This window comes from Eubalaena glacialis, chromosome 8 (genome assembly GCF_028564815.1).
Source record: "Eubalaena glacialis isolate mEubGla1 chromosome 8, mEubGla1.1.hap2.+ XY, whole genome shotgun sequence".
Classification (NCBI taxonomy): domain Eukaryota; kingdom Metazoa; phylum Chordata; class Mammalia; order Artiodactyla; family Balaenidae; genus Eubalaena; species Eubalaena glacialis.
The window spans coordinates 105,923,454-105,950,512 of NC_083723.1; the positions used below are offsets into that span (position 1 = coordinate 105,923,454).

General features: G+C 36.9%; 1 protein-coding gene across 7 annotated transcripts in view; it reads left to right on the forward strand.

The window, feature by feature from the left end:
- The window catches only part of NRF1 (nuclear respiratory factor 1), a 132,282-nt gene that overhangs the window by 49,276 nt on the left and 55,947 nt on the right, over positions 1–27,059 (forward strand). For all 7 annotated transcript variants that reach the window (XM_061198044.1, XM_061198046.1, XM_061198043.1 and 4 more), the window contains 3 exons: positions 3,414–3,528; positions 6,440–6,566; positions 20,561–20,701. In XM_061198044.1, the coding sequence (XP_061054027.1) occupies positions 3,414–3,528; positions 6,440–6,566; positions 20,561–20,701 (383 nt within the window). The remainder of the gene's footprint in view (positions 1–3,413; positions 3,529–6,439; positions 6,567–20,560; positions 20,702–27,059) is intronic.

The following is a 27,059-nucleotide window of genomic DNA, read 5'->3' on the forward strand; positions in this document are numbered from 1 at the left end:
ATTGATTTTTTTTTTTTATTGATATTTTTTAGTACTAGTGTTTTCTTGGTAATATGTATTGCAGTTATCTTCTAGTTTGTTGCCCACTTCCTCCCCAATTTTGTGTTACTTCTTTTTGTCCATAAAGGTTTTGATTTATATTATTGTGAAATTATTGGTGTTTTACCTTATAGTTTATGCTTTTGGAGTCTTGTTTAAGCAGTTCTTCTTAACCCTGAGTTTATAAATACTTTCCAATAGTTTATTGTAGAAGTTATAACGTTTATTTTTGTTGTTTTATTGATGTTTTTGTTTTACATTTAGGCCTTTAATCCACCTGGAATTTATTTTCATGTATAGTATGATGTATGAATCTACTTTCATTATTTTTCCGTGCAGACAGTCAGTTGCTCTGGCACCATACTTTTAATCGTCCATCCTTTTCCCACCTCTGTCTTCTGACACAGGAGGGTGTTTGTGAACTCTCGAGTCAGTTGTGTTGGTTTATTTGTCTATCTTTCAGTCAGTTCCACTCTGTCTTAAAGACTGTAGCCTTATAGTAACTACTGATACTTGGTAGGATGAGTGCCTCTGCCTCATTTTTAAAATCTTCAGAAATTGTTTTGGCTATTCTTAGACCTTTGCACTTCCATTTAAAATTTAGAATAAGTTTATCAAGTTCCACACAAAAAAATGGGGATTTTTATTTAAACTGCATTAATTAATTAATTTAGTTAAGCAACTTTATTCATAATACCTAAAACTGGAAATAGCCAAAGTGACCATCAGTAGAATAATGGATAAACTGTGGTTTATTCATACTCTGGAGTATTACTCAGCAATAAAAAGGAACAATCTACTGATACATATAACAACATGGACGAATCTTAAAAACATTATTCTAAGTGAAAGAAATCTTACACAAAAGGGTAGATACTATATGATTCCATTAATTTGAAGCTCTAGAATAGGCAAAACTAATGTAGGGTGAAAAAACAATAATTGTGTTCTTATGGTGGGAGGTACAGTGGGAACTGATTGGGAAGGGACATGAGAGAAATTTTGTAGTGATGATACTATTATATATCTTAGTAGGGGATTGGGTTTCATAGTTGTATGCATTTTTCAAAATTTATTGAATGATTTGTACATTTTGTAATATGTAAATTTTACCTCAAAAGAAAAAACTTGTGAATAAATATTGAACTCTAGCTAATGATATTCCTACTGAAGTATTTAGGGGGATCATACTGCAGTCTACTTTGAAATGCATTAAAAAAAAAAACGAATATGGGTTGATGAACGTGTAGAAAGATGGATAGTTACGTATACTAAAATGTTAATGGTAGAATCTAGGTGGTAGATATATGAATGTTCACTGTAAAGGTCTTTCAACTTTGCTATATATGTTAAAGTTTTTTTTAATATATTTTAAAGTTTTAATAATAAAATGTTGGACTCCCACAACTCAGTAGCATAATAACAAATAACCTGATTTTAAAATGGACAAAGGACTTGAATAGACATCTCCCTAAAGACATACAAATGGCCAACAAGTAAGTGTATGAAAAGATGCTCACATCACTAATCATCAGGGAAATATAAATCAAAACCACAGTGAGATACCACCTCACCCCTGTTAGGATGGCTATTATCAGAAAACCAAAAAATAAGTATTGGCGAGGATGTGGAGAAATTGGAAGCCTTGTATGCTGTTGGTGGGAATGTAAAATGGTTCAGCCCCTGTGGAAAACAGTATGAAAGTTCCTTAAAAAATTAAAAATAACAACTACCATATGATCCAGCAATTCTACCTATGGATGTTTATTCAAAAGAATTGAAATCAGGATCTCGTAGAGATATTTGGATTCCTGTATTCATTGCAGCATTATTCACAGTAGTCAAGATGTGGAAACAACCTAAATGTCCATTGACAGATGAATGGATAAAGGAAATGTGGTATGTATATATGGAATATTATTCAGCCTTAAAGAAAGAGGAAATCCTACCGTATATGACAACATGGATGAACCTTGAGGGCATTATGCTAAGTAAGATACACCAGGTCAGAAGGACAGGTACTGCATGGTTCCACTTATATGAGGTACCATATTCAAACTCTTAGAAGCAAAGAGCAGAATGGTGGCTGCCAGGGGCTGGGGTGTGGAAATGGGGAGTTGCTGTTGAACAGCACAAAGTTTCAGTCCTGCCATATGAATATGTTTCTAGAGATCTGCTATACAACATTGTGCCTATAGTTAACAGTACTGTACTGTACACTTAAAATTTTGTTAAGGCAGTCGATCTCATGTTAAGTGTTATTACCTCAATTTTTAAAAAATTAAATGTTGGAAAAAATGCATCAATAAGATTTTTTTCCTCTACCAGCTGTTTATGATGGAAAGGAAGGTAAAAGGCATTAATTTATTTTTTAATTACTTTTGGGCTCTTTAGAGAGGTTTATTTAAGTCAGACTGAGTATACTACTAAACAACAGGTAGAGAGGCTCATCTAGATTAAAATAGGGAGGCCTATTTTAATTGAGCCACTTATAGAACATATATGCCAGAATAACGTGAGCACTTAAACCTAATTTTCATTTAAGCCTTTTACAGGGTTCACAAATAGGGATGAAGGTGGATTGTCTGTTTTTTTGTTTTGTTTAAAAAAAGGAATGCCCTTGATATGTTGAGATTGCATGAATCAGAGACTGTAATAATTCCTTAAGGCCTACCCTTTCTTTCAGTTATTAGTTTCAGGGCAAACCAGACCAAATTTTATTAACATTTTTTCCTTAGAGTGGGACAGTTTTCATCTCTTTCCTGCCAGGATGCTTTCATCAACATGACCTTGTGGTCAACAGCTCCATTTAGAGCATAATTCTCAGATATAGAAAAAAAATTTTTTCCAATTAAGATGGTATCCTTCTAGATATTTCTCTTATATGTGGTGTGGTGGTATTGGAGTTCCAGGTATGAGTGATTTTCTCTGACTTCCTTAACTTGGCAGTTTCTTGGAGTAATGGATAGAGGGACACGGGGATGGAAACGAAATTTGAAATCTGCGACTTTTTTGTTTTGGCAAACTGTTCCTCTCAATGCTGCAATTTCATCTAGCACCTTTGAGAATATTGCCTTAACAGTATGGGTATGCTGACAAAACAAAACAAAAAAACACATTATATAAAACTCAAGCTGGTGTGTGGTGGGGAAGTATAAGTCATTTACTTTTTTAAAAGATTTGTTGTAAGTTTTAATGGTAAATTAAAAAATGATCCATGTTGAACAGTAGTGAAGTATATTGATATCAGGAGTATCTATATTTATTGATAACATATGAGGAAATAAGTGCTACTTTTTTGTACCTCTAATTGTTTTCTGCCTTGTATAGCTAACAGGCTCTGCCTAATCTCAGCGCATCCCTTCTTATTTCAGGTCCTGTGGGAATGGCTGCTGCTGCTGCTGTGGCAACAGGAAAGAAACGGAAACGGCCTCATGTGTTTGAGTCTAATCCGTCTATCCGGAAGAGACAGCAAACACGTTTGCTTAGGTGAGGGCTTCCTTTCTCATATTGTTGCTGTTCCTCAAATACTTCACGGAGTGGATGACAGAGTTAGAGTATACCTTATTAGGTTCATCAAGGGACACCAAGTTAAATTCTTTGATGACAGAATTAGACTTTAAATTACTCTTACAAAATAAATGAAACTAGAAGTATGATTAACAGATGAATAGTATCACATTAATTCATTCAGAGAAAATTTATATACCTGCTATGTGCCAGGCATTGTTCTAGGCCTTGGGAATATAACAGTTAACGAAATAAATTCCCTTAACGAGCTTATATTCTAGTGGAGGGAAAAAGAAAATAAACAAGTATGTAATACATCAGATGATGAAAGTGCTATGGGAAAAAACAAAGCAGAGTAAGGAAAATAGAAAGGTTAGGGGATTAGGGGGGATATAGTAGTTTCTCTTTTTCTGTAGGAATGGTCTTCTTTCATAAGCCAACCTTTGAACAGAGACCTGAAGTAAGTATAAGGGCAACTATGTTGATGTCGAGGGGAAGAACTTTTTGGGCAGAGGGAATAGTAAGAGCAAAGGTTCTGAAGTGGGAAGGAATGTATTAGACATGTTTGAGGAACAGCTAGGGAAAGAATGAGAGGAGGTGTGGTCAGAGTAGTAGTGGAGAGCCACACCATGGCATCTTCTGGTCCAATATAAGGGCTTTGACTCTTACTCTGAGTGACGTATGAAGTCAATGAAGACTTTTGGTCAAAGCAATGATATGATCTGGCTTATGTTTTAAAAGTATCACTCAGGCTACTGTGTTGAGAATAGTCTCTGGGGGTACAAGAATGGAAGCAGGGAGACCAATTATGAGGTTATTATAGTAATCCAGGCCAGAAATGACAGTGTCTTAAAACCAATGTGGCAGTAGCAAAGGCAGTAAGAGGTGGTCAGGTTCTGGATGTATTTCAAAAGTAACCCCAATATGATTCCTTGATGGATTGGATGTGGTGTGTGAGAGAAAAAAAGGAGTGAAGGGTGACCTCAGGGTTTCTGGTCTGATTCCTGGAAGGATTGAGATGACACTTACTGGAAGAGGAGCAAGTATGAGAGTGAGGGTAGGGCAGAATCAGGAATTTGGTTTGGACACGTTAAGTTTGTGATACCTCTTAACCATTAAGTGGAGATACAGAATAAGCAGTTGGATATATGAGTCTATAATTCAAAGGAGAGACCGTAGCTGAAGATATAAGCACATAGGTAGTATTTGAAACTATGAGGCTGGAAGAGATCACCTAGGGAATGAGTGTGGACCGAAGCACTTTACCCCTTAGGGGTTAGAGAAATGAGAGGAATTATCAGAGGAGTCTAAGAAACGACCAGTGAGTCAGCAGGAAAACTAAGAGAGTGGTATCCTGGAAACCAAGTGCAAAAAGTGTTTCAAGAAAGAGGGCATGTGATCAGCTCTGTCAAATGCTGCTGACAGGTTGAGTAAGATGCAAATTGACCATTAGATTTAGCAACATGGAGGTCATGATTGAACTTGACAAGAGTGTTTTCAAAGGAGCAGTAAGGATAAAAGGATTGGAGTGTCTTCAAGACAGAATGGGAAGAGAGTAATTGGAGACAGTGAATATATTTTCTATCTTCATTCCTTCAAGGAATGCCACCAAATTTCTTGTTTGGTATGTGGTCCTTTGCTCAGTTTTATTTCTTCTGAAGAGTTTGTAGCTTGCAAAGAAAGATTATTACACAGATGTGGTGCATGGAGGACTTAATATTTTGACGGGTTGCATAACATGTATTCATATATGATAAGAAATTTAGTCTATAAAATGTTCCAGAAGTTTCTTCTTGTAGTGTTTTAAATACTATATCCAAATATTTAAGATGTTTACTGGAATGTTGAATTCAGAGTGCCAGCCCATGTAAATGATATGTGACAAAAGCTGGAAAATATAGTCTATATTAAGAACATAAGTAAGAAACTGAAGGGAAAATCCAGAAAGTACTTAACAGTAGCTTTCAGCAAAGAAGTTATATACCACTAGATGGGCCAAAAAATTTCCTTTCCTTTAATGATAAATTTCATTTCCTTTAATGATAGTACAGGCAGGAGGAATTAGAATGTATTATTTATAGAAATATTTTTTCTATAATGGGCATAGACACAATAGTACCTGCTTTTGGAGAAAGATGGGAAACTTTCTTGTGATATGTTGGCTTTGCTTCATTTGAATTGGCATGACTCACCAGTCCCTTGAAAGGGTAGACCAAGTTCCCAGAAGAATTATAGGATGTAGGACTTTAATCTCCCATGATTTCAGAGGGAAAGGACAGTGTTTCTATTTCATCCAATGTTGATATATTTGAAAAAGCTCTTTTACTCCATCCTCATTTGTAAAATACTTCGGGACTAAGAATTATTGTTTATATCACAATGAAAATCTGCAAATGGCAACATTTTTGAAGTAGTATTTTTGGATAAAATTATGTCAGTAAGACATAAACAATGATTATATCAGTCAAAGAAATTAGAAGCAGGTCATTTAAGGCCCCTTCATTAAACATGGAGTTGATATAATAAAGTCTATAAGAGGACATCTCAGCATTAATCTTTGCAGCAGTAAGAGAAAACCCCTTTGGTATTGATGAGATCAGGAAGTATGATACTCGCTGTATTCAGCATTGTGTCATGGCTGTGTCCTGAGGTAAACCTGAGGTAGACCCTTATATCTATCAGTGAGCTAGTCGTGGGTCTTCAGGACAAAGGTACCTACATATTTCTACTGAACAGGATATTAAACCTCACACACTCCCTTTTCACAATTCAGGTAAAAGAAACATCTAATCAGAATAAATTGTCCCAAGTCAAAGTAAATCTTGTGTCTGTATCGCTGTAATTTCTATCTTCTTTAACTGTTTTTGTTTCTTTTCATTCTCTGATTCAGGAAACTTCGAGCCACATTAGATGAATATACTACTCGAGTGGGACAGCAAGCTATTGTCCTTTGTATCTCACCCTCCAAACCCAACCCTGTCTTTAAAGTGTTCGGTGCAGCACCTTTGGAGAATGTGGTAAGAAAACTTGAGTTGTGTTCTCAGATACCCTTTGCTTTCTGTGGGTTGTTGTTCACATTTTTTTGATCCTTAGTCTAGCACAATAGTTATTCTATCTTCCCTTCATCCAGAGGTTGGAGTTGGGACTGGTTTTCAAACTCCTTTATGCAGATCAAAATAAAAAGGATCATTTCTGTTTCTACTTTCCATAACAAGGTATTTTACCTCATCAGATGCAATGGAAAAAAATGACGTTGTGTTCTTTAAGAAACCAATGCAAGATTTTGTAAGAATATTACTGATTTATGTCAGAAACAAAATGGTGTTTACTCAAGATATGAACTTCATGAGGCAAACCTGGGAGCATTTTATTGATCACTGATATCTGAGTTGCATATTTTATTTTATTTTATTTTATTTTTTTAACTTAAAAAAATAATTAATTTTTTGGCTGCGTTTTCATTGCTGCACTTGGGCTTTCTCTAGTTGCGGCGGGCGGGAGCTGCTCTTCGTTGTGGTGCGCGGGCTTCTCACTGCGGTGGCTTCTCTTGTTGCAGAGCACGGGCTCTAGGTGCGCGGGCTTCAGGAGTTGTGGTACATGGGCTCAGTAGTTGTGGCTCGCAGGCTCTAGAGCACAGACTCAGTAGTTGTGGCGCACGGGCTTAGTTGCTCCGCAGCATGTGGGATCTCCCCGGACCAGGGATTGAACCCATGTCCCCTGCATTGGCAGGCGGATTCTTAACCACTGCACCACCAGGGAAGTCTGAGTTGCATATTTTAAATCTCTTGTATTTCTTCAAAGAATTGATTTAACACTGCTTCAATTTTGAAATATAGTTGAATATTTTGATTATATATTTATCCATAGCTAACTTTATAAAAATAGCATTTTACCCTTGCATACTTATACTATGTGAACTACTCTTTTTCTGGCTGAAATAACTTTGAATCATTTGTAGAATGATGATCTGTCCAGATTTAAATTGCATTTTATTTTTACTAGGATAAAATTTATTAGCTTACAATAACATTTATTAGATCTCCCACATTGAACAGATATTTCAAGAGTTCAGAATTAGTAATCAGTTGAGATTTTATTGTATTTTTTTTCACACACACAGATGTTATGGTTCTTTCTTAACATTTTTGAGTTTTGTTTTGAGTTTTCCTTTAAATTCCTGAGGCCCTAGAATAGGATGCATATTAGGACCTTTCCTTAGAGGAATATGGTAGATGGCTTCTAGTGCAAAATGGTACCTGACAGGCAGCCCTCATGTAGTTGACAAACATGAAATCTGGACATGTCTTCTTCAGTATTAAAATTTTTAGATAGTATTACTATTACTAATAATAATGTGATCTATGAAAAAGCCTCATCTGGAAGACTCAGAAAAATACCTCTGAAAATTACTCACTGAAAAATTCAAAAGAAAGTGTTAGAAAACTGTTGGAGTCCTCCATAGAATACAAAAAGTTACAGACTCTATGAAACAGGAAAAAAAATGGTCATTTGATAGCCTAAACTGAGAAAAAGCAGGAGATATTTTTCTGTTGACTGACACTTGATAAATACAGGCTAAAGAATAAATAGCAGTAGAATTAGAGACAAAATATATCTTCCAGACCACTAAAGAGGAAAAAGTCTATACACAAAAGATAGAAAATAAGGGGAGGAATTTAAAAAAAAACAAAGCACAAAGTATAGAACAAAGTAATATAAGTGAGACCAACTAATTCTGTTATAAACCATAAATATAAATACTATATTTATATTGTTGTTAAAAATAAAGATTTGCTTTTAGGTTGGAACAACAACAACCCAAATCAAAACCCAATTCTATTAAATTTATGTGACATACAGTGACTCATACAAATGTTCAAAGTAGATGCAAACGATACCATCAAGAAAGTGAAAATACAATCCACAGAATGGGAGGAAATATTTGCAAATTATATATCTGATACAGAATTTGTATCCAGAATATATAAAGAACTCTTATAACTCAACAATAAAAAGACAACCTGGAATTCCCTGGTGATTCAGTGGTTAGGACTCCGTGCTTCCACTGCAGGGGGCATGGGTTCGATTCCTGGTCATGGAACTAAGATCCCACAAGCCGCGCAGTGCGGCCAAAACAAAAACAAAAACAAAAAACAATTAACCCAATTTAAAATGGCAAAGCATCTGAATAGATATTTCTCCAAAGAAAATATAGAAATGGCCAGGAAGCACATGAGTACTTGATAAATAATCATTAATCATTAGGGAAATGAAAATCAAAACTACAATGAAATACTTCACACCTACTAGGATGACTGTAATAAAAAAGATGGACAATAATAAGTGTTGGAAAAATTATGGACAATAATAAGCGTTGGGATGTTGAGAAATTGGAAGCCCCATTCATTGCTGTTGGGAATGTAAAATGATGCAGCTGCTTTGGAAAACTTTGGCAATTTCTCAAAATGTTAAAGCAAAGTTACATATGACCCAGCAATTCTACTCCTACGTTTACCCAAGAGAACTGAAAACAAAACTTATACACACAGTGTTCATTGCAGCAAAACTTACATACAAAAACATATACACAGTATTCATAGCAGCATTATTCATAATAGCCACAAGGTGGAAATAACCCAAATGTCCATCAGCTGATGAATGGATTAAAAAAAGTTGTATTATCTATACAGTGTAATATTACTCAGCAATAAAAAGGAATGAAGTACTGATAAATATTACGGCATGGATGATCCTTGAAAACATTGTGCTAAGTGAAATAATCCATTCACAAAAGGCCACATGTTGTATGATTTTATTTATGTGCAATGTCCAGAATAGTCAAAGCTATAGAGACAGAAAGTAGGTTAGTGGTTGCCAGGTTGGAGAGGGGGGATGAAGGAATGGAGAGTGACAGCTAGTGGGTATGGAGTTTCTTTTAGGGGGAATAGATTATGATAATGCTTAGTACATGACCCTACAGATATTTAAAAGAGTGATTTGTACACTTTAAACGGGTGAATTGTATGGTATGTGTGGTAGGCTGATTAATGAATGGCCACCAAAGATATACAGATCCAAATCCCTGGAACCTTTGAGTGTTACTATATGGCAAAAAGGACTTTGCAGGTGTGGTTAAGTTAAAGATTTTTGAGATGGGGACATTACCCTGGATTGTTCAGGTAGGCCCTAAATCTAATCACAGTGTCTTTATATAAGAGGGAGACAAAGGGAGATTGATGTAGAAGTAGGAGATGTGTTGGCAGAAGCAAGAGGGTGGGTGCAGGGAAGGGGTCAGGAGCGAAGGAATATGTGCTAGACAGCAGCTAGGCAAGATGAGAAAATGGATTCTCCCCTAGAGCCTCCAGAACAACCAGCCCTGCCAACAGCTTGAGCCTGTGAAACTAAGAGAATGAATTTCTGTTGTTTTAAGCCACCAAGTTTGTGATACTTTGTGGCAACCATAGGAAACTAATATGTATGGTACATGAATTATATTTCAGTAAAGCTGTTAAAATTTTAAAAGCAAAATAACAGGCAAAGGTATGTCAGACAAATCCCTACAAATGTAAATCATGGATCACAGCATTAATATCAGACAAAGCCAGATTCTCAAGACAAATGAGTATTAACTGAGAACCATAGGTCTTCTAGTGTTGATAAGCAGTTTATGTCTCAAGTAACATTAAAGCAAAGAATGTAGATCAAAAAGTTAGAAATGGGAGAAAAAAATAAAAAGAAGCCACAGTGGTAGTAGGAGGCTTTGCTATCTTTGTCTGATCAAGGAAGAAAAATATAAATAAGAACATAGAGGTCTGAATAATAGAATTAATAAGGTTAATATAAAGGATAGATATATTAACATTGATATCTTACAAATATATTTTTGAATATACCATATTTGAAAAATTACATGAATGGGTTATAAGAATTGACCATATGTTATTATTAGGCCCCAAAGAAAATCTTAATAAATTGTAAAATGCAGAAAATTACACAGGCCATGTTTTTGACCAAAGTATAGAAAATTTAGAACTTAATATAAAAAAGATTGACAGGAATTTTCAGCCACATGGAAATTTGAAAAAACAACTTAATTTGCAGACTATTTAAAAACAATTTTTTAAAAACTTTAAAAATTATGATCTACACTGGTGTTCAAATTGCCTTGATTTTTTTTTTTTTTATACACAAGAAAGAAGGAAAAGAAACTATATCTAAAGCAAGAAGCTGGAAAGGGAACAATAAAATAAGTCTAAGAAAGAAATAGAGTAAGTAAACATGAGGAAGAAATTAATGATTTTGTAAACAGAAATAGAATTGTTACATTCAAGAAATGGTACTATGAAAAATCCAATGAAATAGAAAAACTTCTAGCATGCTAATTGAGAAAAAGGATGAAGAAAAATATAGTCTTAGAAGTGAGATAAGAGTTATAATTGCAGATAAGAATAGATTGAACATTGTAAGGAAATGATATGCATTAATTTTGTTCTTTTAAATTAAAAATCCTAAGTGGATAATTCAATAAGAAAATAAAATAACGAAAATATATCCAAACCTCAGTAGGATAATAAACATGTACAAAACTGAAAAAGTAATTAAACCGTATCCTTCAAAGGGACACTACGCTCCTGATTATTTGGGGTGACTTCTGTTAAACCTTCAAAGTACAGAATATTCTTTAATCTTATATATATACCAGTACACAGGGTGGTATTAAAGAATCAGAGCTCATGTTTACCATAATCAATTATGCAGTGTATTCCACATAATCTCATATTAACAACAGTAAAAGAAATGATTTGGATTTTGTAATAATGTCTAACATTTATTGAATGCTGTGTTCTAGGTTATAAGTTATAAGCACTTTGCATATATTATCTCATTAAATATTATTAAAATTTTGGTATTTGCATTTTGTCCTCCTACCTGAAGCCATCATTAATCTTCCTTCTTGCTCTTCTTTCTGGAGGCTGCTGGGAACTCTGGAAAATTAAAATTCAGTAGGGCCGTTCATCTTTGGAATATGGATTTCAGATTCAAGATTGTCAGTTATTTTACAAATTTGTCAAAGGGGGATTGAAAACTTTACTGGGCCTTTTTTTTTTTTAACTTTATTTACCTATTTATTTATTTATTTGGCTGCGTTGTATCTTCGTTGCTGTGCGCAGGCTTTCTCTAGTTGCGGCGAGCGGGGGGCTACTCTTCGTTGTGGTGCGCAGGCTTCTCATTGCAGTGGCTCCTCTTGTTGCAGAGCACGGGCTCTAGGGTGCGCGGGCTTCAGTAGTTGTGGCACCCGGGCTTAGTTGCTCCGCGGCATGTGGGATCTTCCCGGACTAGGGATTGAACCTGTGTCCCCTGCATTGGCAGATGGATTTTTAACCACTGTGCCACCCGGGAAGTCCCTACTGGGTCTTTTAATAGGTGGTGTTGAGGTTTCTCTTATATTTTCCAGGGTTTTATTTATTTCTCCATACTGTGTTCTGCCCATATTACCTCCTTGCCCACAGTTGGAATATATGGCAAGCCACTGTAAACAAAAACAACAAACTGGAAAAAAAATTTTTCAAAATAACAACAACTACAATTTACTGAGTGTTTACAATGTGCCTGTTTCTGCTAAGCACTTTATGATTTTTACTTAATCATTACAGCAACCCTATGATGTATATATATCTGTTATTATCTGTGCTTTACAGATGTAGAAATTGAAGGTTTAAGAGCTTAAGTATTTTGTCCAGGGTCACACAGTAAGGAGTGAACTAATGATTAACATTCTTAGTATATAAAGAGCTCTCAAAAATCAATAAAAATATGAACAGATTAATGGATAAAAAGATCCAAAGATATGTTTGAAAATGGGTTAGATATTAGAAGATGATATTAAGGAAGTATGTTATTTTTGCAGGTTGTGATAATTGTATTGTAGTTATATATGAGAATGCCCTCATTTTTCCAAGATGCATGTTGAAATATTAAGAAGTGTTGGGACTTCCCTGATGGTCCAGTGGTTAAAGGACTCCGAGCTCCCAATGCATGGGGCTCGGGTTCAATCCCTGGTCAGGGAACTAGATCCCGCATGCCTCAACTAAGATCTGGCGCAGCTAAATAAATAAATAAATAAATAAATAAATAAATAATATTTTTTTTAAAAAGTGTTGCAAAGTCTATACTTTAAGTGGTTAGCCCAAAAAAATGTGTGTGTGTGTAGATGGCAGATAAAGTAATTATGCCAAAATGTACAACTATTGAATCTTAAGTGGTGGATGTACAGACATTTATTTTACTGTTCTTTCCACCTTTCTGTATATTTAAATTTTTTCATTTAAAAATTATATTTTTGAAAATACCCAAAGACAAAAGAGAAAAGAACATAAACAAAAGGAGAAACTACAAATGTTTAACAACCACAGAAATTTTCAAAGAAATGGGAATTAAAACAAAAAGTCATTTTACATGGCTCATGTTGGCAAACATGAAAAAAATATAAAACTTGCAGTGTTGGCATATCAAACAGGCAATGTAAATTGGTGTAATTTTCTGGAGGGCATTTTGGCAACTGGTATAAAAAGTGCCCCCAGTGTACACTTTTTAATCCAGCTTCCTTTTGAAATTTTCTCCTAAGAAAATAATTGATTAAGTGAGCAAAGATATCAGTCACTGTACTATGTATAGTATTTTTTTAAAAAATGAGAATAACCTAAAAGTTCAAAGATAAGGGGTTGGTCAGATAAATCGATGGCTCGTCCATAGATAGGACTGCTACACTGCCATTAAGCATGATGACATAGATCTTTCTAATATTTTCAGATGCTGATGATGAATTATTAAGTGAAGAAAACAGGTTATAGAACCATACAGAATTTGATCCTACTTTAAAAGTAAATCTGCATTTTCTACATGTTTATGAAATTGCTGAGTGCAGAGGATTGTTGTAACTAACATTTGTATAGTATAGCAGATTTATATTCTCAGTAGTCCTGACAGGAACCCTGAGATGTAGGTATTTATTTTGCAGATGAGAATACTAGCTCAGAGAGGTTAAGTGATTTGCCCAAGAGTCCCCAATTTCTGAATAGTAGAGCCAGGGCCCAACATCTCCCATAGGTTTGTCTAGGATATTGAATGTGGAGTTTCAAATTTAATCTCATTTTCTTAGTCTTTCCCCCACTCCTCTAAAGGGGGACAAATATACCTTCCAGTTCTTCCCAGTTCTGTGAAAGGTCAGTATGGTTGTTATAAGCAAGCACCCACTATAGCTACTGCTGGCTTCTTTCTGGGGAGGGAAAGAGGCAGTATAAAGGTCATTATTCTGGTGCCACTGAACAGCAAAGGTCACTTTCCCTTTCCCTCCTCCTGGTTAGACCTGCAGAACCAAGAGAAGAGGCCAGAGAACCTTGGGGGTGAGTAAGTGATGAGGCGAAAGATAGTAGGAAGTAAGAGAGAGAAACTTCATCTATATGTGCATATGTTTGTATGCAGTTTTTAAGGAAGAAAGTCATTTCCATATATATTGAAGATGCAAATAACACAAAACAGACATTATCAAAAATACTTTCAAAAGATGGACTGAAAGAGAATAGGAAAGAGAAAAATCTCCTCCTGGATATTTTAATAGCATCTCAAGTTCAGCAAAACTAAAGTCTTCTCCTCCCCAACCAAAGAAATTAATGTCTGTTTCCAATATCTGTCCTCCTCATCCAGTTACGCAAGGCAGAAACCTAGAGCCATTTTGGCACGTCCCTCTCCTCTTCTCCACCCCACACCCCATCTGTTACTTTGTTCTCCATTCATTTCCTAAATATCTCTGAAATTGGCCCACTTTCTCTGTTTCCATTGCCACGACCCTAGCTACCAATCGTGGTGTCCATCCAGTTCCCTTTTCGGTGGCAGGAGCCCTCTGCTTGACTCCCACCTGTCTCTAGCCTCATCTTGCCGCATCCCCCAGCTTCTCTCTCTACTCCAGCCACAGAGTCTTTGTTCATTCCCTTGCTTCATTCCTCCACAAAGCTGTTGTGTATGCTCTTCCCTCTGATTTGCCCTCTCTTACCTCCTTCTTCATCTTATTAACTTTGACTCATATTTAAGAACTCATCTCAGTTGACACTTCCTCTGTGCAGCCTTTCTGACCTCCCTGTGCAGATTAAAGCCCCTTGTTCTATCTAAGACTCTCACAGCACCTCTGAGCACTTATTATAGATGCTTTATTATTTACTGATTTGTGTGATTATTTGATTAATGTCTGTCCCCAGCTAGATTGTGAGCTCTTAAGATGGCAGGGACTGGATCTACTTTATTCTCCGTTATGCTCCCAGTGCCAAGCACTGTGCCTGCCATGAACAGTTGCTCAGTGATATTTGTTGAATGAATGAAGCATCCTAAACATTTGGCAGCACTCAGAAATTCAGAATGCAGATTTGGTTTCTAAATTCTGATCCTGCATTGGATCGAAATTGAGATCTTGAGAAGTAAAGATCTATTAAGTTAGATTGTGTCATCTTTTATAGTACTTGTCCCAGTTTGTAATTACACATTTATTTTTGTGATTATTTTTGTGTTTGTCTTCTCCACTAGATTAGAATATATACAGCAATGGGGTACTGTGACTGATAACTTTGCTTACCATTTTGTCCCCAGCCCTTTCCTTAGCACAGTGCCTAGCATACAAATGAATAATAAATATTTTTTGGATGGAGAAGCTGCTGGTTCAGAGATTACATATGCCATGTTTATATATGTAACATGGGGGTAGTGAAATAACTTAAAATTAGGCAAACTCTCAGAAAGGGACTTTGACTATGATGGAGAATGAGAGTTCCTCAACCTAGAAACTCAAGATTTCTCTAAGTTGCTTGGGATCTACTACCTTCAGATCTAATGTCCTCTGCAGTTTAAAACTTTTGTCCTTTTAAGCCTCTGCTCTTTAAAACAAAGCAAGTTAAAAGACCTCCAGAATAATTCCATTGAATGTTTTGGTCTTTTTGAGTATCATTCTTAGTGAATGAAGGTGTGGCTCCCATAGTAAAACATAGAGTTATCAACATTTAGACAGGCTAATTCAATCCTGCGCATGGGTTGATGTTAACTAGAGTGGGCATATGTAGCTAAAAACTTCCCTTTTGTGAAAACTCTGTTTAGGCTTTGATTTCTTGAGTGGTTTCCCACATTGATTTTTCCTATATGTGGCTCAGTGTCCTCATGTGTGAAATAAGGATAATACCAACTTCACTGGGGAGCAGTAGAAATTAATTAAAGTTTATTATCATTCCCCTATATATAACGTTTACAGAGAACTGGCATGAAAGGCATTGGCAAATGGTAGATTTTAAAGTTGCTGTGCCCTAAGGACATTCTCTTGGTGGCTTACTGCCTTGTCACATACTTTTATGAGCTTTGTAGAATAGGCCTAGAAAAATTTTATTGAGGGACAGAGAGAATTTCCATCTTTTTTCAGAAGAACCATGGGAGTTTCTGAAGGTGGAGCTCTTTCCTCAGAGTCAGTAATCCATAGCATTTAGATGGGGATACTCTGGGTGTGACTAACCAGTTCTAAGGTACAGAAATTAGTCACAGTCACAGAAGCAAGAGGTAGCTCTGGGGTTATCACCAGCTTCTTTGAAGTCATCCTTCTGCCTTTGTTTAATTCCACCTTTCCAATACTATCATGATTTCTTGTTCTAAGTCATTCACTTATTGAGATAGGTTTTTAAAAAATGGCTTCAGGTTAACATGAAATGTGGAAGCATATTTAACAATTAGTAAAGGAAAAGCCCTATTGTTTGTTTATTACTTATTCAACAAATAACTAACACTGTTAGATACCAAGTACGAGATAAGGATTCCATCCATCTAAGTCCTTTGAGGTTTCAAGGTTCAAAACTAGGGATCCAGGGGGCAAGGGGAAAACTTGAGATCTGGACTGAGGCAGGAGAGGGAAGAGGCTGACATTGGGACTGAAGAGAGAACAGAATGAAGCCAACAGATTTCATGGGCCACAGCCTGTGGCCTGGCTCTGTGCCAGGCATGCTTCAGGATCACAGGTCTGAAGGCAGCTTTGCACTTGAGCATCTCTTTGTTATATACCTCAGATGACAATATATTTTTAATCTCAGAGGGGCTCATAGGTAAAAAATAATTTTAAAAATCTTTTTTGAGACCTTCCTGAAGATTCCTCTTTTATCCAGAAAAGCTTTGAGTATGCAAAAGAATTATGATATCTTGTCTGGGACTGTTTTTGCAACCTCACTAAAGGCCCATTGACCTTACGATTGTAGCATCCAATTCCTAAATCCTCAACAAGCGCGTTCTGTGCCCAGAACTCTAATGGCTCCTGTAAACACCCTAAACGCTCTCATCTCTGTTAATTATGAGGACGTTTGTTAATGTATTATCTGTACATGTCTGAATATGTGAAATGTTTCATAATATGTATTTTAAAAATAAACAAAATACCTGGTTCCTGTGCTCAGTGATGTCATAACACTAGTTGTGTACAAGTGTACCCTGGAAATAACAATGTAAGTGACACATGATTATTTGAACCTGTAGGAGTTTAAAGGAGTAAGAGAATTATGGCAAGAACACTTGGGAAGTTTTCTCAGAGAAAGTGGAAGTTGAGTTGGGCCTTGAAAGATGGATAATATTTGGATAAGAAGCAGAATTAAAGACCCAGAGACAGAAAAGAACTTGCTAGATGCAAAAGTTAGTGAGGAGGATGGCCAGCTAAAGAGGGAGGATGGTGAGCAAAGCTGCCCAGTAGGACTCTGGGTTATGCGCTGGGAACTCAGGAGGGTGCTATTCACATAGTTCTCAGAGCTGGGCATGCACAGCTGTACCTGGTGGCCCTGGTGGAGAGTATTGGGAAAGTAGGGAATGATCAGAACAGTTGAAATGCAAGACTGAGAAGTTTGGACTTCATCCAATAAGAAGTGGGGAACTGTAGGAGTATTTTTGAGAAAAAAGATAAATGATAGTGAAGTGGCTGAACATACAGGCTTTGAAGCTACGTAAAAATTAGTTTGATTTTCTGCTATATTCCTATATACTAGCTATATAATTTGGGGAAGTTACTTAAGCCTGAATTTTCTTATCTGCAAAATGGGTATAATGGTAGTTTCTTTATAGAATTATGTGAGAATTAATTGAATAATGTATGCAGTACATGACACATAGCAAGTGTTCAATAAATGGTATTTCATTATAATTTATCAGTGTTTGAGAAATTTTAAATGGCAGCAGCATAGAGGATGAATTGGGGGAGGAGAGATTGGTAGGCAGACCATCTGATTTTGTTTTTAAGTGATTTTTAACTTTAGTTGTGAAACAAGTTAGTTGACAGCGACATATTGGTGTGAAGTGACAAAGGCTTTAGCTGTGGTTTTTGGAATAGAAGGTGGAAGTTGGAAAACAAACAAACCTGTATTTCATCATATCTATGATACCATCAATTATAAGATGCACCATTATTTATGTAGTACAAAAAAAAGAAAAAATGACAAACTCTGACACAATGCTTATTATCACTTAGAATTTTTATTTTATACTTATTGAAAGAGCTCTTTCAGGCTTACTTAGATACAGATTTTAATCATACTGCTTTTGTAAATACATAAAAAGGAAAATGTAAGTGAAATAAATTTCCTATTTCTAAATTTTTTTTTAGCTATTCCTAAAACTTTTTCGCACTCACAGTCCAATTCTTCTGGATTACTTCCTGCTTCAGAGTCATCATTGTATGTGTGGTTTCATGTAATATTGTCCTCTGTGCCATCAAGAGCATGGGTGGTGCTTCATTTCTTTAAAAAAAGCTCTACTGTTGTCTCTGAGACTTTTTCCAAGCTGCGACAAGTTTGATGCTGGTGCTTTTTGGTCTTACCAGAAGGATCACTGGGGAAGTAAGTTATCAGACCACAACCAAGACTCACATTCCTTTCTGAAATGGTGCTAAATGGTTTGTTGATTTAAAAGGCCAGGGGTTACAGTCATGCCTCCAGGGATAACAGCCATGTTCACATATGTGCAGTCAGTGACTGCTATGCGCCATAACACCTGGTCTACAGCAATTTTAACATGTATTCCAATTTCAGAGGAATGATAAATGTGGCGGGGGGGGGGGCGGTTCATCTCAGGATTGATAGATCAGGTAGAATTGAAGCCCTAGCTTTTTAATTCTGGGAAAGTTAGTTAACTTTGCTAAGCAGACTTAGAAATATTGTGGTCACACCTGAAGTTGTAAATTACTCTGAGGGATGCTCTACCAGCTTCTTTTTTTTTTTTAAATCAAGATTTTTTTAAGGAATTATATAGCACGGGTAAGTATAGCAAAATGCCTGGATCTGAATTCCTAGAATTCTGCTGACCCATACAAATGGCTGAAATTGTTTGAAAGTAGCTAATAATGTAATAATAGTAATAATCTAATGATTTTTTGTCTTTGAATGCCAGGTGTTTCTGCACAATGAAATTTACTCATATTATTTTCATTCACTCCTACTATGGGAATACATACTAATATAATGATTTAACCTGATACATTAAAGTTCAAAGACCATAAAGTAGGCTTACTCAGTTTTTCTGTGAGTTGGTAGTGTAAAAACTCTACTTAGGATATAGAAACCTAGAAATCAGAAAATATGTATCCTTAAAGATGCCATGACAACACAGCTGTTTTGTTACAATAAATATATCAGCAGTAATTTTTGAAACTTTCTCTTTTAGGATAAAACTGAATCTCTAGAGATAATAATGATTCTACACGTTTGCACTATTTTTCTTTCATCACTTTTATTGTTGATCTATTTGGAAAACTCTGTAAAAGTTGTACATCGTAGCCAACAATAATTTTTACTTTTCCATATGCTTGAGGTTGAGTATGGGAATCTTTCTCTTTTAATCTTCATAGTGAGATATTTATAAGGAAGTGTGTGGTGATTGGAGTTCAGTCCACTTAGCAGAAAACCCAGGACTCAAACATTGTCATAACTTCTGGGTAAACCTCATTTTCTCTTACCCTTTTTTTCTAAGATAATGGCCAGAGCCCTGAAAGCAAGTTAATTTTCTATCCCATCTTGTCACATTTCTATAATTCCATGGCTTCTTTGTTATCCCCAAAGGTATCCTCATCCCCCTTGTGTATTCTTGTAAGTGAATGAACCCATTATTGGTGGTGGTAGGATCCAGTGTCTGTCTGCCGTTTCTGCTCATGATAGAAGAATGTGTACATGTACAATGTGCTGCTGTTAAGTTCTGTTTTTTGAGAGACCTTTCACTGGCAGTGGAAGGAATGGAGTCAGAATAACAGTATCTGCTTCAGACCTGGGCTTGTCAGAGTTACAGACGCATGATGGGTTTGAAGTTCACCTCTGTCACCAGGGAGTACCAGAAAGGAGGAGGACTTGACCTGTGGTGCTCTCTCTGGCCCTGGGCCTTGCTGATAGTGACACCTATGACACCCAGCTTGGTTTTTTTCTCTGATGCCTTTCAGTGCAGCCTCTTGTACACTTGAATCTCCTATTTGTTTGGTAGTCTAGCTTTGCAGGAAAGTAACGGCATAGGAAAGTTTCAAATAGGTTTCTTAGAGTTTCAGAGACATAAGGCCTCGGTGATCTTGAAAATGATTTTGGTAATTAACTGCCATAGCTAGGTTTTATCAAATGGCCTGGGAAATGCAGAATAATGAATGCCATTCCTGTTAGATCTGGAACAGGTATTGGGGCCAGCATTTACGGAGAAAAGGTGATTTTAACTGAGGAGCGGTATTTCTGTAAAACTTTTTTCCTCTGGTTTCTTTCTACAATTGTTACCTGTAATTTCATCATCTTTTCATTTAATTCTGTACAATGTGATGTCTTTGGGGCCAGCGGGTATTTTTATCTGCTAGTTGTAGACGTGTTTGTTCTTAGGGCTCTGCAATGGCTGAGGGAGGCCAGCCCCACCCACTCTCTGGTTGCTTGGCACCAACCCTCCCTGGTTGTTGGGCATCTTGTTTACTTCTGCCTTTAATTCCCTGCAGGTGCGTAAGTACAAGAGCATGATCCTGGAGGACCTGGAGTCTGCCCTGGCAGAGCACGCCCCTGCGCCACAGGAGGTTAACTCAGAGCTGCCGCCTCTCACCATCGATGGAATTCCAGTCTCTGTGGACAAAATGACTCAGGTAAGGGGCAGGGAGTGAGGTGGCACAGGTGTGGGCGGGCCTCAGATCACTTTTTTTAGTTTTGTCCTCAGTGATATACCACCAGAGTGAGACACAGGCTGGAGTCTGATAGTGAAACAGTAGCAGCCTTGGAAGAGAAAATGTAGTGGCCAGGAGAATGCTCCAGCCGAGGGCGTGGATATGGTCTTCTCCTTCTGTTGGCAGTTTTTTCCTTTCACTTGGGCCCTTGGGTTAGATAAAGAAACTTTTAGCTGGAGTTGGTTTGGACAGGAGACTGTCAGGACTTTGATGAATCACAGTCAGGGGGGCAAGTAAACTTTCAGTCTCTCTTGGGCTGAGCTGCTCCTCTTTCCATATACATTCTGAATGCCACCACACTATTGCCAAGGAAGGCTCGCTTCTGCAGGGAGTAAGAATGGAAAACTCAGAAGGACACCCTCCTGAGTCATTGCTTTCCTCCTCTCCCTTTGAGAGGGGAAGTCAAAATGTACTTAGCCTGATAAATCAACATACCTCAGGGATTTTGCTGAGACTGTCCCTTATAAGTTTTTTTAGCTTTAAAAGTGATAGCTTGATCGAGATCAAATGCCTTTTTTATAACATATCTTTCTACCTTATTTCTTTCTTAATACTTCTAGCTTTAAATCCAGTTGTGAGTTTTCTTTCCTTATCTTATTCAGACTTCCCAGCAGCATTTAACATAGTTGATTACTCCTTCCTTCTAAAAATACTTTCTTCTCTTGGTTTCTGTACCCCACCCTCTCCTGAATATCCTCCTACCTCACCGGGTGCCCCCTCTCAGCTCTTGTGCTGGCTCCTCTTCCTCTTCTCACCTGATCAACATTGGCAAGTCCCAGGGCTCTATCTGTAGTTTTTCTCCAAGTAATCTCATCCTGTCCTGTGGGCTTTATATCCCATCCGTATGGTATCTGTACCCCGGCTTATACCACTGTTAGATCTCCAGTACCTAACATGCCTGAAACAGAACCTTTGACTGCCCCCGCTCTCCACTCCAAATGTGTTCCTCCCCTAGTATTCCTCACATCAGCTGATGGCACCACGGTCCATCTGGTTGCTCAAGTCCCAGCATAGGAGTAATCCTTGGTTTTGCCCTCACTCCCACACAAACCTCATCTAATTCATTAGCAAGTCATGTCATTTCATGTCTGAAATGTATTCTGAGTCTGACCATTCTTCTCAGTTCCCATCACCACCCTTGCCCAAGCCTTTAGCATCTCATGCATGGACTGTTTACATTGATCAGTTCTATTGATCTCCTTTCTGCTGCAGTCCACGCTCTACAGAGCCACCAGAGATCTTTTTAAAAACTTAAATCAGGTAATATCACCCTCTTGTTTAAGCCCTTTAATGGCTTTCCACTATTCCTAGAATCAAATTAGACTCTGCCATGGCCTCTGAGACCCTATATTAACCTTGGCTCTTCCAACCTCATTTCTCATTCTCCCCCTCAGTCACTGTGCTCTGGCCACACTCACCCTCTTTCTTCCTGTCAAACTCTCCAAGCTCTTTCTTTTACTTTTGCTATTTCCTCTGCCTGAAACATTGTTTTCCCAAATCATTGCATGATTGACCTTATCTTATTCAAAGTCTAACTCAGATATCACCTCCTGAGACAAGCCTTTCTTGATTATCCCATCTAATGAAGCTTTCTCCTCACCACCAAGTTACAGCCTAATACATCCCCTATTTTATTGTCTTCGTAACACTTACCACTACCTGAAATTATCTTATTTGTTAACGTTTATACTTCTGTGTGGTCTGTCTCTTCAGCTAGAATTGAGAGCAAGGGCTTAGTTCTGTTCTTCACTGCTGCCCAGTGCAGCTGCCTGGCACCAGATAATATCTGTATTCTAAATGCAGTTGGCCCTCCATATCCGTGGGTTCTGCATCTGTGGATTCAACTAGCCTCGGATTAAAAATATTGGGGGAAAAATATTGCAGAAAGTTCCAAAAAGCAAAATTTGAATTTGCAGCGCTGCACCTATTTACATAGCATGTACATTGTATTAGGTATTTTGGTAATATAGAGATGGTGTAAAGTATATGGGAGGATGTGTGTAGGTTATGTGCAAATACCGTGCCATTTTATATAAGGGACTTGAGCATCCTCGGATTTTGGTATCTGTGGTGGGGTCCTGGAACCAATCCCCCACAGATACCTAGGGGCGACTGTAGTACTCAGTCAATATCTGTTCAGTAAATGACCTAAGAGGCAGAGCAGAAATGAATCCAGGGTAGTGGGTAACTGGATCACAAGTCTCCTGAGTGGGTGTTCACTCAGTGCAGACATTGATGCTGCAGCTCAAGAGATGGCACTTTATTTTTATCTAAGTCTGAACTAACAACTTGGTTTGAAGTAATGCAGTATTTTATAAATATAATGCTGAATTGTAATCTTTTGATTGTTGGATTCACAGATCTTTCTGTGGACACTTGAAGTATCTCTGGATAATGGTTCCAAAGGAAAGCATTATCCAAACTTTTTTCCTGTCATTTCATACCTGCTGTTATTCTATCCCTAGGACCATTCTGACTGGTTAAAGAAAACATAAAGTGAATCTTATCTGATTAATGTACAGAATCTACTCTCTATCTCAGATATAAAGTACATCTAAAGCTAACTAAGCTTCTGATTAAGAAGCTTACTTAATCAGAAGTAAGGAGTCGTCATTAAGGAGAAGGAGTGCACTATGTTTAGGTAAACTCCTCTCCTGTGATGGGCATGTTTTGCTTCTTTGTCACATTTGGTGTGTTAGCTTGAAATAATCTGAGGTTTTTATTATATTAAATCATGGTTACTGATAATTAGGAAAATTTGGGGACGGTCACAGAAGTCAGAGCAAACAGTTTAATTATCACATTGGAGGTAAAACATTTAAAACTATTGTTTTCCATTTTTATGAAATATGCACTCAGTAGAGCTTGGTGCAGTGGTACCTCCAAGGGAAGCTGGTACTAAGTCATGAGTCAATCTCAGAGGTACTTTGTTGGAAGCATGCATCTTCTTTATTGTTGTACATTCCCTCCTTACCCGTCTCACTACAGATGATGAGTAAAAAATAACACATAACAAATAAAACAAACATGGTGAGGAGGAGTGAGCAGGGTGATGAAGAACCCAGCTCCCAGCTGAACGGGAATTTCTGAGGAGTTGGATCCTGGGGTTCCTCCCCCCACAACCCTTTTTTTTTTTAAATTGTGTTTTATTTTGTTTTCCTCAAATATTTGCTTTCTTCTTAATGTTAGCCAAACACCTCTTTTTTTTTTTTTTAACTTGTGGATCCTAAAACCTTTCACTATTAATGGTAGTAAAAGCAGGGTTCTATTTCAAACCAAACCTAGATAGGCAAAGTTATGGGAATATAAAGCATCATCAATAGAATATACATTGGTACAATTTTTCCAGAGGGCAGGTTGTCAAAATTTTAAATGTGCATGTCATGCCCTCCAAGTAAGTAAAGATGTATGCTCATGGCATTGTTTACAATAGGAAAATCTGAGAACAGTGTGATTGAATAAATTATAATAGTGGTGTTTAGAATTTACATGGAAAGAAGAGCAGCTTAGCCCAAAAAAGAGACTAGAAGTGACTGTGCAGTGAAATATTAGACACTAAAAATGATGATTTTGCTCTCTATTGCAGTAGAATAATACTGTGGTATATTAAATTAAAAACTAGTTATAAAATAGCATTTCTTATGTACTCTAATTTGAGGGGTTTAGGGCTTTATTTTTGTTTGTTTTCTTCTACTTGGGGCGGGGGAGGGTAGATTCCCCCCCCCCCAGGGAATACAAGATTGAGTTAATTGATCTCATTTGTTTAAAACATGCACACGAAACTTGCCTGTATGTGTGTGAGTGTGTGTGAAACTTTAGATGGATATACACCAATATATTAACAGTGATTATATATGTGTGGTGGCATTATGGGTGATTTTCAGTGTCTTTGTCTAATAAGCATGAATTTCTTTTATAACCATAGAAACCCCAGATTGAATTTTTTAAAGTGTAAGTTTGATGATGTTTCTGCTTTGTTTTGTCCAATGATTTTTTAACGTTCCAGTGAAGATGTCAACTCTTTTCTCTCTCTCTCTCTCTTATTTTTCTCTTCTGTAGCTACTGTGTGTTGGAAGGCACAACACTAAGTTCTTTACAGGAGTATCTCATTTAACCCTTGCTCTCCAGTGTGAGAGAGAGAGAGAGAGAGTGTGTGTAATTTCTATTATAGTCAAGGAAGAAGAGCTCAGATATGGTCTGTAGCCATAAAGGACAATGTAAGTTTAAGTGGACACCAATTCTAGAGTTGAAACCATATGGATAATTCATGACTTCCTTGAACGGATAAAATTCCAGAATTATAAAAGTGCACTGGAATAGAGATGGACTTTGGGTTAACCAGACAGCTCTCTTAATCATCTTATCTGCACTGAATGCTATGGAGATGACTAATGTTTATATTGATGACCCTAATTTACAAGTATAATTCCATATACAATCCTAAGATGAGTTCTGAATCATCCAAAGAGAGTAAATTATATTCAATATTGTTCTAAAGTTATGTGTCCCATTATTTTAATTCTTTACAAATTAGGAAGTTAGCTGGAAGATCTAGTCTTTAAATCCCCGTTCTACTACATAGTAGCCTTGGTTCTCAGTTTCATCTTACGAAAGTGAGAATAATACCTGCCCTCCTACCTTATGGAGTTGGAGGAAGAAAAAATGAGATGTTATATTGGAAAGTACTTTGAAAACTAAGGAATCACACAAAGGTATTATTACTAATTATTAATACTAGTTATATACGTTACCTATATTAACTTTTGAATAATCTGAACATACCATTTCTCACCCATTTTTCACTTAGAGAAAGTTAATGAACCTAGATTTTTTTTTTTTTTTTTTTGCTCAGCAGTGAAGTGGACAACACAGGTCATAATGTATTAAAAAACTGAGGCATAAAGAGAGGAAGCAACCTATGAAGCAAGCTAGTGACAAACAAATAGAACTTAGGGTGGAGTCCATATTGGCAGTGCTTTCTTCTGCCTCTCTGTCTCCTCCTGCCCCCCATTACTCTCTCTCCCTCTCTTTTTTTCAATAAAACTATACTGCCATCATCGCTCAGACTGAGTATCTCTGGTAATCTACACTGGACAGTTACTGTTGTAAAAGAATTTCTTGACTTGCTCCAGCAACTATCAAAATTGTCTTCTGCAACAGGTTGAAGTTACATATAACATAGTATCTTAAATTCTATGTGAGCTGAATGTCCTGATTCTTTCAGGAAGCGGGTCTGTAGTTGTGGTTTTTGTTGTGTTTTGCTTGTTGGTTTTTGGTTTGGGTAAAAGTATAATTCTATATGAGTAAATAAAATGTTTACCTGAAAAGCTTCTGTTTTTACTATTATAAATATATCTTGATTCTGAGAAAGTCTTTTTCGGTGTATGTTGTAAAAAACACATAGCTCTGTAGTATTTTTAGTGAAAAAATGAAAACTTGAATTTCTAGGCACCTTTAAGAATAGTGGCTAGTGGCTAGAACTTATCCCATTTCTGTCTGCCTCTTTGTGTAAGAATTGAAAGAGGTTGAGAAAAGGCTTAGGAGAAGAAATCATTAATATGGTATAGATTCTGCAATCCCATTTACAATGAAATAATGAAGTCATCTTTTTCAGAGATTTGGAAAGCCAGGTCAGCAAAATTTTCTTGGATACTTCAGACCAGAGACCAGAGGATGGGCTAAATTGTGCTTCTCAAACTTCAGTATGCATAGGAATCACCTGAGAGTCTTGTTTGTTTAAATGCAGATTGTGAATCAGTAGGACTGGAGTGGGACCTGAGATTCTGCCTTCTAACCTCTAGGTGATGCCAATGCTGCTGACTCACAGACTACACTTTTTTGGTTTTTTTTTTAACATCTCTATTGGAGTATAATTGCTTTACAAGGGTGTGTTAGTGTCTGCTTTATAACAAAGTGAATCAGCTATACATATACATATATCCCCATATCTCCTCCCTCTTGCGTTTCCCTCCAACCCTCCCTATCCTACCCCTCTAGGTGGTTACAGAGCACCGAGCTGATCTCCCTGTGCCATGCGGCTGCTTCCCACTAGCTATCTATTTTACATTTGGTAGTGTATATAAGTCCGTGCCACTCTCTCACTTCGTCCCAGCTTACCCTTCCCCCTCCCCGTGTCCTCAAGTCCATTCTCTATGACAGACTACTTTTTGAGTTTAAGGACTTATATTGTTTCTTGTAGAGTCTTTAAGCAATAATTATGATTTTGCTAGTGGAAAATCAGTTATGTTCTTTACCACATTTGAGTCCTATGGGAGTCTCT